Source organism: Etheostoma spectabile, chromosome 3, assembly GCF_008692095.1.
Source record: "Etheostoma spectabile isolate EspeVRDwgs_2016 chromosome 3, UIUC_Espe_1.0, whole genome shotgun sequence".
In the NCBI taxonomy this organism is placed as follows: Eukaryota; Metazoa; Chordata; class Actinopteri; order Perciformes; family Percidae; genus Etheostoma; species Etheostoma spectabile.
In genome coordinates, this window is record NC_045735.1 from 1,657,614 (window position 1) to 1,673,246 (window position 15,633).

At 41.5% G+C, this 15,633-nt stretch overlaps 1 protein-coding gene across 25 annotated transcripts in view; it reads right to left on the bottom strand.

Annotated features, from left to right (window-relative positions):
* The window catches only part of prx (periaxin), a 64,708-nt gene extending 49,832 nt beyond the window's left edge, over positions 1-14,876 (bottom strand). For 19 of the 25 annotated variants that reach the window (XM_032512028.1, XM_032512026.1, XM_032512025.1 and 16 more), the window contains exon 1: positions 14,626-14,873. In XM_032512028.1, the coding sequence (XP_032367919.1) occupies positions 14,626-14,683 (58 nt within the window). In that variant the 5' untranslated portion in view covers positions 14,684-14,873. Of the gene's footprint in view, positions 1-8,642; positions 8,894-14,625 lie in introns of those variants that run through there. The other 6 variants (XM_032512006.1, XM_032512015.1, XM_032512008.1 and 3 more) reach the window with 3 other exon arrangements.
* Positions 14,877-15,633: the final 757 nt, after the last annotated feature.

Sequence of the window (15,633 nt, forward strand, 5' to 3'; positions counted from 1 at the left end):
AAAAGGTACCAAGTGCTTACTTAGGGTGTAAAGATGTGTATATTGTTGCAGTGGAACACATCAACATGGAAATTATGCATGCTCACACATCCATGCTTTGCACCGTGCACCAAAGCATCAGAAGAATATCTAGTAGGCTAAAACCAAAAAGCTAAAACAAGTGAAAACAAGGTTGCTTCCTGTCTGGGATGCTGCACGCTGAATAATCATCTGTCCAATTGGTCTAAAAAGGTTGAATCCATACTAATGTAGTGGGTAAAATGCTAATATGACCCATGGCGGCTACTATGCAGCTTAAGAGCGTTAGTTCTTGCTGCCTGACTGCTCTTCGATGTGCTCTGAATTTGAAGATCAGAGCACAAACCAGAAAGCTACAGAGCTTGTCAGCCGCTCTGCAGTTCGTCAGAGTGACAGGGTGGATTATGTTGTCGTGAGTAGATTTGATAATGTAGGTGGGTTTGTTAGTGAAATTGTAGAGAGATCTGTGCTGTTAACTTTCAGCAGCACAGAGTTTGTGCATGAGGCTTAGTCACAACAAAATGCCTTTTTTTTTTACTATTTCAGATTAAGAAGCGATCATTCTGAGATTTGTTATGAAAGTGTGGAACGAGGAATTAAACACATTTGCATATTCACACCAAGAAGCTTCATGGCTGCAGCATTTCTCTCATAGTGAGAAGGACCAGTATATGTCCGTGAGTATTTTTGACTTTGAGGTTGTGGACCTAAGAATTATGAAAATAATTCATGTGTCTGTGCATTACAAAACAATACATAACAATCCATATGACAATGCAAATCTCTATGAAAACAATGTAGGCATGGACGCAATTTTATAGTGACGCATGTTCCATACATCCTCATGTCAAACTTTAACCTGTATGTATTCAACAACGCTGAGCCATCCACATTCTCACTCATGCACCTGTATTAGCATTTACTCACTTGTGAATTTTGCAAAAGTAATGTAAATGGGTTATATTTAAATAGCGTTTTTCTAGTCTCAACGACTACTCAAAGCGCTTTTACATAGTACAGGAATCATTCACTATACACACATTCACACACTGTGGCCGGGGCTGCAGTACAAGGTGCCACCTGCTCATCAGATAAACACTCACACACACGTTTACACACTGATGGCGCAGCATCGGGAGCAACACTTCAACATAGGACTGCAGGGCCAGGGATCAGGCTTGGCAGGCAACCCCTCTCCCACCTGAGCCACAGCTGCTCCCGTTTCTTGTTCCCCTGTACCTTTCTTTAAAATGTATTTATATTTAAATGCTTACATCTTGTGTATCTCAGGCTCTGCCAGGAGGTTTGTGAGTTCAGGGACAGTTTGTGTCACGCCAACTCATTTTTGTTCCACTGTGCACTCCCAGCTCCGGGTCCTCCGTATGTTTCCAAGACCCTCGTTGTAGGAGATTGGTAAGGGCAATCATCACAACTCAAATTGTAAAAGAACGAAGGGAGATGGACTTTTCAAAAGAAGTTTTATTGGCAAAAATCCATTCAGCCACTGTGGAGACATCAATGTCTGGAAAGCGAGTCAAGAAAACTTCATGCCGCAAATTTAAGGGCATAGGTTGCAAGGAGTACAACGTAGATAGGCAATAAGCTGTATGTGGTTCTCTTGAGGAGCCCAGGCCATAAACATATAAGAAAATCCCATTTTTGTGTGGAGAGGGATTTTAAAGTTTAGGAAAGTTCCCCTTGGTGGTTAAAGAAACCAATGTTGTTGGTTGAAGCAAGGTCCCTGGTTTTAAGGGACCAGAATGTCAGTATTGTTTAGTACCAAAGTTTTATCCTGTCCAATGCCAATGGTTTTAAAACCCTTGTCTACGGGTTGTCCAGTAAGGTCACACTGTTTGTACAGACAACCATCTGCATTGTATACTGCAGCAGCATAACAACGGTAAGCTGCTACTTTATCACTCGCACAACTGCAAGAAGCCACAAGTCAAGAAATCCTAACCTTTGTTCAATTCTAAGAATCTAAACAAGTGTTGTTTTTCTGTGAGGACAGCCAACAGCCTGGCTGAGAGCTGTGACCCCGCAGAGCGCTCCAGACTTCTGTCAGGGTTTGTTATGGTGAGATGTGAGCTGAATAGTTCTTGTTGTCCTGCTTTGACTTGGAGCAGCAGCCTTGTGAAATTGACCCTGCCGCTCTAAGCCTATTAGAGATGGACACGTTAATGATGTTATAGTTGGCTCAGTGATGGCAGGACTCAGCATCAGGTGTCCACCCAAAGAAAACAACCACTGCCATTCAAACATTGATAACATGTCTTTGCCATAACACACTGCAGCGACGATGCAGCACATGAAAGACAGCTGAGGATGTGAGTTTGTGATTTATTTGTGGCCGCAGGTATTATCAGCAGAGGCCAGACACTGACAAAAATGGGTTTTCTCCTCACGCGCTTACATAAGAGTACACACACAGAGGAAATACCGCAACACTTTTTTACAATTGGTGGCAGCCTGAGTGCATAACACAAAACGTATTGGATCTAATTTTAGGACAATCACAAGACCGGAGGAGGGACACCATTTCTATTCTAGAGACGAGACTGACTGCAAAGGCTCCAGCGAATAACATCAGTTCTAAAAAAACACCCTGAGATTTAGAAATCAGTATTTCTAGTTTATTCTGAGAGCGGGAACACTGAAGAGAGTCCTTAGGCAGGCCACACACGCATGAATAAAACAGCAGTATGTGGCTGCTTTTCCTTTTTAAATGAATTTATTGTAAAGAATTTGTTCCACACTTTCCCAAAATTGTATACATATTTATTTATCATCACATGCAGTTTGTGTACTGAATGTAGTCAGAGCACAACTTATGTATGTGAATTCCCATGAATGGAGCCACAAACACATGTGGAGCATACAATCAATAAGGAAAGATCAATTGTAAATGTATGACAATATTTATTGTCTGTATGACCCCACCTATTATATCAATATGCTGATTAGACAGCATGGTTAGGGGACAGGTGTGCCTTAGGCTGACCACAACAAAAGGCCACTCTAAAATGGGCAGTTTTACTGTATTGAGGGGATCTGGGGTGGGGTCCGTGGGGGTCCGAAAACCAGTCAGTATCTGGTGTTAGGGTTAGGGAACGCCTCTCCATAGTGCCAGACACGATCGAATGTGAGCATTTGCCCACTCAATTCGGTTACAACGACAAACTGCAGTCAGGTGGAGAGAGAGAGGGAAAGAGAGAGAGAGAGAGAGAGAGGGGGGGAGAGAGAGAGAGAGAGAGAGAGAGAGAGAGAGAGAGTGAACCCTAACCATAACACCAGATACTGACTGATTTAGAGTTGCCCTATATTGTGGCCAGCCTAAAGCACACCTGTGCAATAATCCCGCTGTCTAATCAGAATCTTGAAATGCCACACCTGTGAGGTGGATGGATTATCTCGGCAAAGGAGAAGTGCTCACTAACACAGATTTAGACAAAGTCTTAAATCTTTGAGTTCAGCTCATGAAAAATGGGGGCAAAAGCAAAAGTGTTTTTGCAGTGCTGTAAATGCAGTGAACAAACAAACTCTAGTTTGTGAGTCATGTAGAGTTGAGTCGAGCTGAACCATGCAGTAGAAATGAGGCAAAAACGGGAAATGAACAGAGAGAATAACACCTACTCTGCTGTTTTGTGAGATAAACAAAAGAAAAAAGAGGGAGAGGTTTTTAGTGCGTTTGTAAACTTGCAATAGAGGAAAAGTAGGAGACTTCACTGATTTATTTTCATTTTTGTCAGAGACAAATGAAGTATCGTCCAATCATCATCGTGTCATCGTGCTGAAACATTGGAGGACTCAGACATGAGGGTTGATTCTGACATAAATAAATAAACACAATCACATTTTGGCATTGTAAAGTCAGCTGGAGAGCCATCTGACAGTATCAAGGACAGATTACATTTAATGACTTAGTTTACCCAATTTTAAAACCATATTTTCCTACTTATCAACTTTTAATAAGTAGCCAATCAGATGGTTGTGTTGTTATTAGCTGAAGCTTTGCCTCCCCCAACACACATTGAATGGGGAATGAATTTCACCTCTGTCAACTGTTTTTATGAGAGACTATTTATTGCTAATTGCAGTTTACACAATGGACTGTTTACAGTTAGGTTTAAGTATATTTCAAACTAACAAGAACATGTTTCTGGAAAGACAGTCCACTGGTTTACATTTACAGATATGGTAAAGGTCAGTTTACTTGTCATGAGGAATACAACTCCGCCCGTGAAAACATTGAAATGGAGAGCCTTCCAAGCCCCAAGCATTATATACACGCTGGAAGCTAAACTTGAAAGACGTTGACATTTGCTACTAGTTGCATTATGAGAAATGTAGGATTTAGTGTTTTTGGAGTTTGGCCCAGACTAAAAAAGTTATGATATCTTAGCTTCAGCAGCTTAAATTTCTTCTCATTCTGTCTCTTGTCCTTCTAACATTTTAATGGAAGTGCAGTAGGCCTACTATATCACTGGAGAACCTCTTCAAACGGGATTTTCTAAGCTGAGGGCATCAAAAATAAAATGTCCTGGCTTTGTTGTGGTACTGCAGTCTGTCATTTGCATCTGACATTTTTTTATTAGGATTTGGTGTTTAAGAGAAAGAGAACTTCATTTGTGATTCCACACAATCAACAAAGTACATGTAATTGGCAGCTGAAAAGTTTTTTTTTACCCCTCTTTATACACACAGCAACTGAAATTCACTGCCACTGCCATGGCTGAAATTGTATGAAGCGCTGCTGGTTTGAGACAAATCGTTGGAGATTAGTGGGATAGATCCCAACGTGTCTCCTGGCCATTTAAGACATCAGATGGACAAAACAAGACACACCCACTGGGCTCTGGACAGGAAATGCCTCCATGTAAACAGGAAACCGAGATAGTCTTGACAGATACACTTGACACATGGTGAGAGACACCGTGTGGTATTTTTTGATGATTAAAAATTTGCAACACACTCTGAACTGTATTTCTCAGTTTTAGAATTAACATATTTATGTAGCGTATTAGACATTAACATGTGACTTGGGCTCTCGAGTCATTTGTTTACATGAGTCTTCCTTCCTGAAAAATCCTCTCGTCTCTCCGAGGGAAGTTCACCCTCGTACGTACGTCAAGCCTTGTTTCCTTCACGAGGTCTCCCTCCTGACTTGCCCAAACAACTCTTGACCCTACTTCCTGGTCTAAAATTAACCCCACCCACAAGCGCAACCACCGCCACCCAAAGCCTGTCGCCAGGAAACTGCCATTATCATCCATCATTTCATCTTATGTCATTTACTCTCGGCTCATGGATACACACACAAACGTTTTTTTTTTTGTTTGGTTCCAGCAACGTGTAACCTCAAAATAACAGATTATGTTGTCTTAAAGCATACACCACAACACAACTACACAACACATGACACTTAAGACTTTATTTGTAGCATCGTACTCAGACCCATGAGCCCTGGAATGATCTGTACAGACAGAATTAGAGGAGAGTTCAGTTACCGGCCTCCGTTTAAACAAGCTGCAGTAGAGAGGGGCTTGGCAGCTGCCATTGATATGATGGGGAGACGTCAACAACCATATAGACAAACATATATTGAACATGGTTAAATCAAAATGATTTTTTTTAAACTTAAATATATATTGATTATGAATAAACACTTTTACCTTTTCTTAACAATAGAAAAGGACTGATTTAGTTTGTTTTCACACAGTAAAATTGAAGTTGCAGCTTGTTTTAAACTAATTCAAACAACTGTTGAGTTAGCATACATTTAGCTAGCTAGTGTGTTAAGAGCACCAATGCATCGGAGTATTTTGTATCTTTTGTTTGCAGTGGTAGCTTAACGATGTCAATTGGCACTGTACTGCCATTAATATTTGCATTCTGAAAAAGCATGGAGTAAGAAAAAAAGCCCCTTTCTGTGCAGATTTTTGCAAGCAGATTTCTTAGTTTAAAAATGAATTGGATTTACAGATACAGATACTGATAGGTAATCTGTACAGTCCAATTAATATAAACCTCATTCTTTGGTCTTTTTTCCTAGTGATGTAATTCTTAAAAACCCAAATTCATAGAGGAGCAGTTTTTTGTCCTACTTCATATGAGTCCATAGAAAAAAGGCGAGAGGATGCTATCTGTGGCTCGATGGTGTATTTTAGAGAGAAGGAGGAGGATCTCTTCAAAGAGTTGGTAGGTGAATCAGACACTTAAGTTCAGACACACTGTACTCTTGTGTTCCCTTGATTATAAATATGATGACTAAAACACGGACATTAATTCTGACATGCTGTACTTATGCTAGGATGGTGGGGATATTGTGAATGAAGTGATGAAGATTGTCACATCCAGAGGGGCCACCGGGCCTAGTCCAGCCAGCGCGAGGATCTTCATTGAGGAAACAGAAGTCCTGCAAGACCTGGACGTACCCAGAGCATGTGCCTTGCTAGTGGGGCTGATATACGGACTCAAACTCAGCTACCCAAAAGAACTTTCGAGGTATTTCAAAAGATATTCCTTGAGCTAGATGGGCTGAAAGCCAGTCCAAAAGTAATGTATACTAAAAGTAAACTGCTGTGAAAAAATGTTAAGTTAGACTTTCCTCCAATTCAACAGGATATCTTACACTGTTCGAAAGAAAGGTGCAAGTGTCAATACGTATCAGACACTATTTACAAAGTCCCTTGGAAAACATGCCTCTATATTTACAATGGAGAATACATGGAGCCTTTTACTTTGTTTTCCCCAATGCCAGCAACATGTAATTTATTTATTCCTTTTCACATGGTGCATGGTGTTTTTCATTGTATTCTTCACCATGCACAAAGAATGAAGCACTGGATTTAGGGATTTGGTCCTGCTAAAATTTACATTAATAATTTGAGCATGTTCCTTTTTTAGGAGCAACGTCCTTGTAAAAGCCTGCAAGTATTTGAATTAGAAGCTCCCTAACACCCTTTTCATTTTGATTAAAGGGGAACTTCTGTATTTTTCAACCATGGGCCCTTCGTTTTAGCCTTTTAAATTTAATTTTGTGGCCACCGGCTGATGCGCTCTCCCTCAATACTGGACTTATTAAAGATATTCTTCTCCCCATCAGTCTGGTACACACACACGCATGGGGAAATATGGCCCAGGTGGAAAAATACTGAAGTTCTCTGTTAAAACTGATTTGGGTATGAATTTATTTCTTTATTTTTTGTCTAAGTAGGCATGTTTATTTTGTTTATACGTTATAAAATAGTACTATAATAATATAGTTGGCTTTGCTTTTACAATAAAAGGTTTAATCATAAAAAAGGAATTGCTATGTGTAATTTATTCTGGTTAAAGTGAATTAAGTTACTAACACTAAGGTAACAATTTGCATGGACATTTCTGAGTACAATGGAAGTAAAATAAAAGTTAAAACTGCCTAAATTAAGTTATTTGACAGCTTAATATTACCTAAACATTTTTATTAAATTTACATAGATTTAAGGAGCTAAACGGGAATATATTTGATAACGAACAGCTACTGTAACTAGCAATGCCCTTGTAAAAAAGTTGCTGGAAAGCAAAATCTGCCTTTTGGAATAGATTTATATTGGTTTTGAAATCAGAATGTTTGATATAATGTAACATTAATATTGTAAGCACATTACAGTACAATTTATGTGCCCCAAAAATGACCCATTGCATGCATGTAATCTGGTTCCACACATGTGTTGGTCCTTCATCACAGAGTGAGTGCGATTTGGCTACAGCAGCCTCTGTACCCACTTTGGGCCAATGTACATACCAGGCTGGTGGAACTGTAGTTGGGGGGGCAAACAGATCCTATGACCATCACACTGCAGCTGTCGCTGCTGTGTAACAGTCAGACAGGGGCTATTTGAAATGGCTGCAAACTGCCACCAGTAGCTCTGATCAGCACAAGGCCAATTAAACTTATTTTTGACTGGTACACCCTATTATTATTTGGATAAATTAGAGTTCAAGGTGCTTTACTGATTGTTGTGATACTCCCAGGGTCGGATGCCCCACGCATCTGACACACTTACAGGTTTAAATAAATGCTATGAATAATTTTCAAGTGTTATTTGACCCAGGTCACATTACAAAACACTCTTATAAACTTGGAGTCATAGTGACATGCCACACTGCAAATAGTTACCATACACCTCAGTGAACGCTCAAGTGTTTGTAACCAGCAACTGGCATGTTGGAATAAACACAAACGGCAGCTGTCCTACTAAAACTATCTTTGCGTTTAGACAGAGTGCAATTGTTATGCTCTCCCAAGTCAGCAATGTGGAGTCTGCAGGCTGCTACATAAACTATTCTGCATAGCTCACAGCAGTTCCTGAGCTGCCAAATGTTGAAGCAATATTTCAGAAAATTGAGCACATTCTCAGGCTGATATAAAAAATGGAAATATACAGCCACAGAGTCCAGACCCAGAGCAACAAAGGCATGCCGCTGAAGATTTATACTGCAAGTTATCAGTCCCTTTTAACCGTGACATCTAACACCTGATTCCCTCTCCGCACAGAGCAACAGCACAGAGCCCTCAGGTGTCAGCAGACTGCGTTATATATCCTCAGCACACTTTATTAAATCCCATCCGCCCAGCCTACCTTAATTATCAGCCTCAGTGTGCCTCTTCCAGTGGTTCAAAGGTGACGGACCTCCACCTGTAGCTCAAATCTCAGCTTCTCTCTCTTTTCCTATGTTCCTATGACTCCCTCTCTCTAACGTTCACTTCCTGTCTGTCCTCAGCTGCTCTCCTTAACTAATTGTTATTGCTATTTTTTTATCTTTTCCCCCTCTTTCTATCTAAAGCCTTTGCCCCTTGTCACCAGCCAGCCTGTTGCTCCCCTCACTGAAACCTCAGGCCTGGCCCAGGCCCATGGCATCTCTAGGAGGGACGCATCCAGCAGCCTGATTGGCCAGAGGGCAGAGATGCCCCCATATTAGGGCAGCAAGAGGCGGGGCAGCATGAATATGATAAAGGAGGGAGGAGGAGAAGAAGATAACAAAGTTTGTAACATAGTAGACTATCTGTCTGAGTCATGAGGCTACTGACTGTTTCTCTCTCTGTCTCTCAGATGGCTGCAGCATGTGTACACACAAAAGCTAGCAAACCTGTCATGGTTTTATGAAATCCATCACTATCTGTGTCAAAAGGAGATGTTGAGTTTGACAATTAAGGCACAAAAATAGAGCTGTGCTGATAGGTGACTTGAATTGGCTCAAAGATGATAAAATGCAAACTTTTTGCTGCTCTTAAGAATGATTTTATTAATCTGAGACCAAGTTTTTTTCCTTCTTTTGCAGGAGATCAGAACAAATAATTACAGGGACTACTTTTCCTGTTTCCAAGAGGAATTCAAAATTACATAGTAACCTACAGTACGGACAAATAGACCTGGCTACATCAGCAATTTAATGATATATCATTTTTAAAAGGTAGACTACAGGCTATAAAATGAAAGCTCAAGGGTCAGTCTTTCTACTTTGGCTAATGCTTCTCCTCGTTTACTATACACTGCTGAGTCTGCACGTATGAGTGGCAGAGCGATTGATCTCCCATTAAGTTCTGATCACTTAATAAGCAAGTTGAACAATGGGACCGTTTCCAAAAATGAAATGTAGCCTATTCATGATGATAAAAGATCTATATGGATTAAAAAAAACTAGTTGACACTCTTTTTGTTAAATCAGACACATGGGGTTTCTTTCTCAGAAGTTGTTTGTATCTCATTGTTCGAGCGATCTAACTCAAAACCTAGGAGCCAAAATAAACCAGAAGAGGTGCTCTAATAAAATCCTAACGGTCTTTAGATGCCTAGATGAAGTTTCCAACAACTGAAGTTGTTAGGAAGTTATTTTTAAAAGCAAATGGCTTAAAATAGGAACAGCAGGCCTTGGATCTCATTTGAGAGAAAGTGCGTCTTCCTTTCAGGCAAACAACTGCTGTTTGTTTGTGTGTGTGCATTTCGCTTGTCTCTGCGTTGCATTTCAGCATGTTCTGTGTGGATCTTCTGTTGAGTATGTCTGTCTGTGTCTCTCCCTGTACTTATGGATGATTTGCAGTAAACCAGCTGGCTGCAAAGCTGAGGTAAATATGGAGAGGTTCAGACGTGCCGAACAGCGAGTCAAAGTCCCCCCTGGGCAGAAAATATAAAAGGCCCTTAACACCTCCCAAGACACCAAGACTGGAAGAGACACAAATCAACTACAAATTACCTGGACACTTAATTTGTCTGTCTTTGTGATCATTTTGCATCACTTTGTGGTTGTTGGTTCCCTTTTTCTAGTTTTCTTGCATCTCTTTTCAGTCGCTTTCTGTCTATTTGTACTGTAGTTTTGTCAGTTTTTGTAGACATTTTTCTAAACTTTGTGGTCATTTTGAGTGTCATTGTAGGTGTCTCTTTCGGTGACATTGCACAGGTGAAGCCTACTTTACATGACATCTTGTTGAACCTTGTAGCTAAACTCTCTTTTCCTCTACAATAAGGTCAGTGAGGTGTCACTGGGTGGGGTTAAGTACCTTGCGCGAGGACACTTCAGCATGGTGTATGCTGGTCCACAGACATTAAATGTATATTGTATCCTGTATGCTGTATCTAAACTCACAGCACCTGCCACCCAGGGAAAGAAATTCAAGGTGGAACCAACGCGAACCAAGGAAGACTTACACAATTTCACGCTCACTGAGGTGAAATGAAGTGTAGAGGCGTTCACTCCAGTGGAAGTAATTCAGCTGGATAAAAGAAGTTTAACGGACACTGTAAAGTAAATCCCAAACACAACTATATCAGGCAAAGCTGCCTGAAGATTGTACCCCTGAATGATTGACAGCAGGAAAAAATATCTATTAAATATTTATAAAGACTATTATTGACTAAAAATGAACTCTGTGAAGAAGATGTTAGTGGTGCTGGCAGGCAGTCCTCAGACCAAAATGATAAATATTCAGGGTGATACAATAAAACTAATCTGAGTTCTGATTAAGTCTGGGGAAGTGCTGAAAGAACAGACAGCTGATCACTTAAGTCTGTAAAAAGTAATCAATAAAAACAATAAAGCTCTTTACACTGCTGCTGGTTCCATTGATTCGGACTGGTTTGTTATTTTCTAAAGATGCGGTCACACTGAATTTCACTCCTCATTTCATTTCTATGTGTTGTCCAGACAAAATGTGCAAGTTGATGTCACCAATATGAACCACTGGTTATTAAGTTCATGCATGTTTGAATATTTCAGCTGCTGCACACACGTGGTACACCTGCACAGGTGTTTTCACTTATTCTTCCTCTTCTCTGGACTGTGTGTTCAAACTGCACTTGTTAGTTTTGTTTAAGCTGGACAACTTCCAACTTTGTCATTCTCATTAGTTCATGAAGTTTGGTGTACTCGCATTATTCCTATCATCATGAATTCACTAAACTATAACATGAGCATAGGACTGATTTGCCAAAATATGTAAAAATAACACCTGCATTGGTGTGAAGATCCTTTGACACCTATTCCAGACCTTGGGACTTTATAAACCACATTCAACTGCGGACCAATCCCCCTGTCCCGCAACCCATTTCTCCCCCACGGTCTAAGTAAAGCACCATCCAGCCCTGTACCCAGCCCACAGCCCTACAGTTGAGCTATGGATGTGTCTCTAGCCAGCGAGCCACGCGGAGGTGGGGTGGTAGGGTGGAAGATGCTGTCAGCGCAGATCAGGCGGCCAGCCCTGTGTCAGCTAACATGGTCATTGTTGCGCTACAGCTTGTACACAAAGCCAGGATTTAGACACAGCGGAGGCCTAGGACCCTAAAACAAGGGCTAGGCCGGATAGGGGAGAGATGGAGGGTGACAGGCATGGAGAGAGGGAGGAGCGGGTATCTGTATGCAATGTTGCAACTTATTTCTCTTGGTGATTTTGATTTTTTTCCTTTGAAAGGAAGAATTACATGCTGCACAACGAAAAAAACCATCATCATCAAGTTAAAGGCTTCTCTTCAAAGACAGCAGAGACAGATGCAGATGCAGTGACATGCTCAGATGTCATATATGATCATGTGGAAGCTTGGCAGACTCGCTTCATTCACATGTCTGTGAACTAAGTGTGGTTTTTAATGGGTGGGAGTGAAGAGGCTCAGGAGAGACAAACAGGGGAGAGCTAATGGAGGGCCGAGGAGGAATAGAGTGCTCCGGGCGGGGCGTGTTGACGGATGAAGAAGGGGTGAGGAGGGGGGTTGGCAGCTCGGTTGGCGTGGGGCTCGAGGTCCCACCAGACCACAGCTATGCCCTCGTCAGCGCTTAAATGGGCCAAGAAACTGGAGCAGGTTGCGTGTGTGTATATGATGTGTGCGTGTTACAGTGAATAACATGTAAACACTTTTTGCAGATGGTAAACAGCTATTACATAAGCAGGATGATTTTGTTGATATGATAATAATGCTTAGTTAGAACTAGGTTGTAAGACGTGTTGTCCAAGCTCGTGTGAAATCAAGAGTTGAGAGTCGTTCTGAACGTCCACACTGGAAGGCAGAGTGAAAAGTTGGCTGTCACAGAGAGGAGGAGTGCACATTTTATGACACTGTCTCCTGGAACAGTCAAAGCTTTACTCTTGGTTGTTTGCACCAAAAGTGCGACAAAGTGTTGTGTAAAGACTGAATAAAGAAAGCTCAACGAAGTTCAACCCCTGGCTTCTTTCTCACCTCTGAACAGCTGACCAATCACGGTGTGAAGTGGGTGGGAGCTCCTTGGTTTCGGAAGAGTACCGAAATGTTTGGACAGAGCCCCCCAGAAAGATGTGGAGGGAAAAAAAGCTATTTAACCATCCAACAAACACACTGATACACAGCTCGAGCAGATAACCCATAATGAGTTTTCAGTGACACAATGCTCATTTCCTCCCTCGGCTTCGCCTTGACCTGCAACTGAACAACCTTTCTGTGTGCTGACCTGACCTCTGGGTATTAATAGAGATGAAAGGGAGGGGCTCATTTCTCCAAATGCTAAAGTATACATATGTATATCCTTTGTGGATACCTGTGATTAAATAAACAATAAACTAAAATATCAATATAGTGAGGCTGTAAGAAAGAACAAGTGTCAGCCATGGTTTCTAGCAGAGATGAGGTGAATTACAAAGTATTAACATTTCCCATTAAACAGCAGTTATTGCTGTCCAAAGAAAAATAGTATCATCATCTATGATTGAATTTTCTGCCAAGAGTCTTGCTCTCCTCAGTTGTTTAATGCTAAAAAAAAATAGGGTTCAGCGGATGTTTTATGGATATTGACATTGAATCAAATGATAAAACAAACTGCAGTTCTTAACCATTTTAGGGTATGGGTTTTTCAGTATTTTGGTTTCCTAGCTGCACACAGATTCATTAACCCATCCTTGTAAAAGTGTAAGCAGCAGTTTCCACAAAACAACAAACTGAGTGTACCTGTTGTAACCAGTCAGTGTCAAACTGCAGACAAAGTTAGCAGCTGACGGACAAAATCCCAAGACACCAGAGCAAAAACAACATAAAAGCCAGTGAATTTTCATTGAATTAGAACAGTAACACAACTGTAATAGGGAATGGGTTGCTCATGTTGCTCTGTGTCCAGTGGAAAGGTGAGTAGACTAGCCAGTTGTTTGTTAGCGTCTCTTTAATTCTAAATGTAAATCCACCGCATCATGTGCGGTGGTGAAGAGGGAATTTACACCGCTGACCAAATTTGAAGCTGCTTTGGGAATGCGGACCAAAACCATCCAGTGTTGTACAACAAAGGGCTAGTGCAAGAATAAGCAAACAGAATAACTTAAGGCAGTGTCTCCATCTGGCAACCTACCAAAGTTGCTAATATGGCACAAACCTTTCAGTTAGTTATTGGAAACCTCATCATTCGGATCACACAACCTTATATTATACCAAACATTAGCCACAAAATCAGCACTGAATACTGAGCATACACTGTACCAGGACAAGAGAAATGGCCAAAGACCATCGGATCCACTTTCTACCAACCACAAAAGCATTGCACAGTTCATGTCTTCAGTGTAGCATCAACAAATGAACATAGGATGAGTCTGAAACTGTTCCATTTGCACACAAGATGTAGAGTCTCTTCCACTGACTGTAAGAGACAGATTTTAGATTGAGTTTCAGTTCCTGAGACATCAAACCACAAATTGTACCGTAGGAGCAACTACTAAGGACTATAACCAGTGTATCTTGTACCAAGAGTTGGGTGACATGTCTCTCTTTACGTCCCTGAGTCTCCACCTGCTTCCTCATCAGACCTTGTACTGTATGTAAATGCTACTCTACATCCAAACAAATCCAATTAAAATGCCATGAAGCGAGCACCTACTGAACTAGCCTGTAAATTGTCAAATTGTTTTGCTCAAATTTAAAGCTAATCTGTACCAAAGTACCTCCCACAGCAACCATCAGATAATCTTTCTATGTGACAAAATGTAATCCGTGTAATCTTTATATGACAATATTATTCCAGTTTTTGTACCCACTAAAAATGTGCTGATTTACAAAAATGTTGTGGTGCTTTTCACGGAGGTTGTGTTGCTTTGTGGAGAAGAGTTAGATTATTCATCCTGACCTGTGTTGGAGGAAGGCGTCCAGGTGACTCTGAATATTCCACGCAGACACTCACACATGGTCCACAGCAGGGAGCCGATGGAGGGAACACACTGATGGAGCAGCCCACACACGGGCTGTGGGGCTGGGAGAGCTGGGTGACAGAGCTGGGGGAGGCAGGTGGGCTTTGGAGGCGATCTGAGGATCGGTATGACTGTTTGGGCCCACGGGAGACCAAGCTACACTGTCAGTGTGGATCACACATAGAAAGAGAGCGAGAGAGAGAGAGAGAGAGAGAGAGAGAGGGTGGATGGGTCCCAGGACTGGGGGAGAGGGATGGATGAATGGATGAAGGGAGAGAAAGGGATAGAGAGGAGGGGGGTCAACAGAAAGAGAGAGTCAGAAGAAGAGAGGGACTGTCTCATCAGTGTGTGTAAATATATCAACATATGGACCATTGAACTTTCTTTTTCTTCCACAAACCACCATAGAGTGAGCAATAGACATCATATGTATGTGTGAGTGTGTGTGAGGGTGAGGCGACAGCAGCGAGACAGGACAGAATGGGGGTGTATTAGCACTAGTGGACAGTCAGCAGTTTGCTCCGGCCCTCTGTAAAGCCCCGCTCCATTGTTTGCAGTGCTGGAGGCTTTAGCTGTGGCCCAGCAGGGCCTTGTTACTGGGCTTAGAGGGGCTGGACACTGGATACCAGTCAGACACTACCACAGCCAACACACCTTGGTTGAGGAAACACAACCTCTGCTTATGGCAGTTTATCGTTGAACAAAGATTCATTTGATGGCTATATTTTACTTTTCTTTATTTAACGAAGTCTCATGAAAATTAATCTGTCTCTCAATACTTTCCAATTTCCCTGTTGATGGCTCTCTGCTCCAAGTCTGTTGGGTCCCATTGAAGGAAAAAAACCTCAAACAGGAGTACATAGTGTAGGTTGATACACGGTTCTCTGCAGATCTTCTGGCAGCATGCAGCTGAATCAGGTGCCTCTTAGCTTGAGGACAAAAAAAAA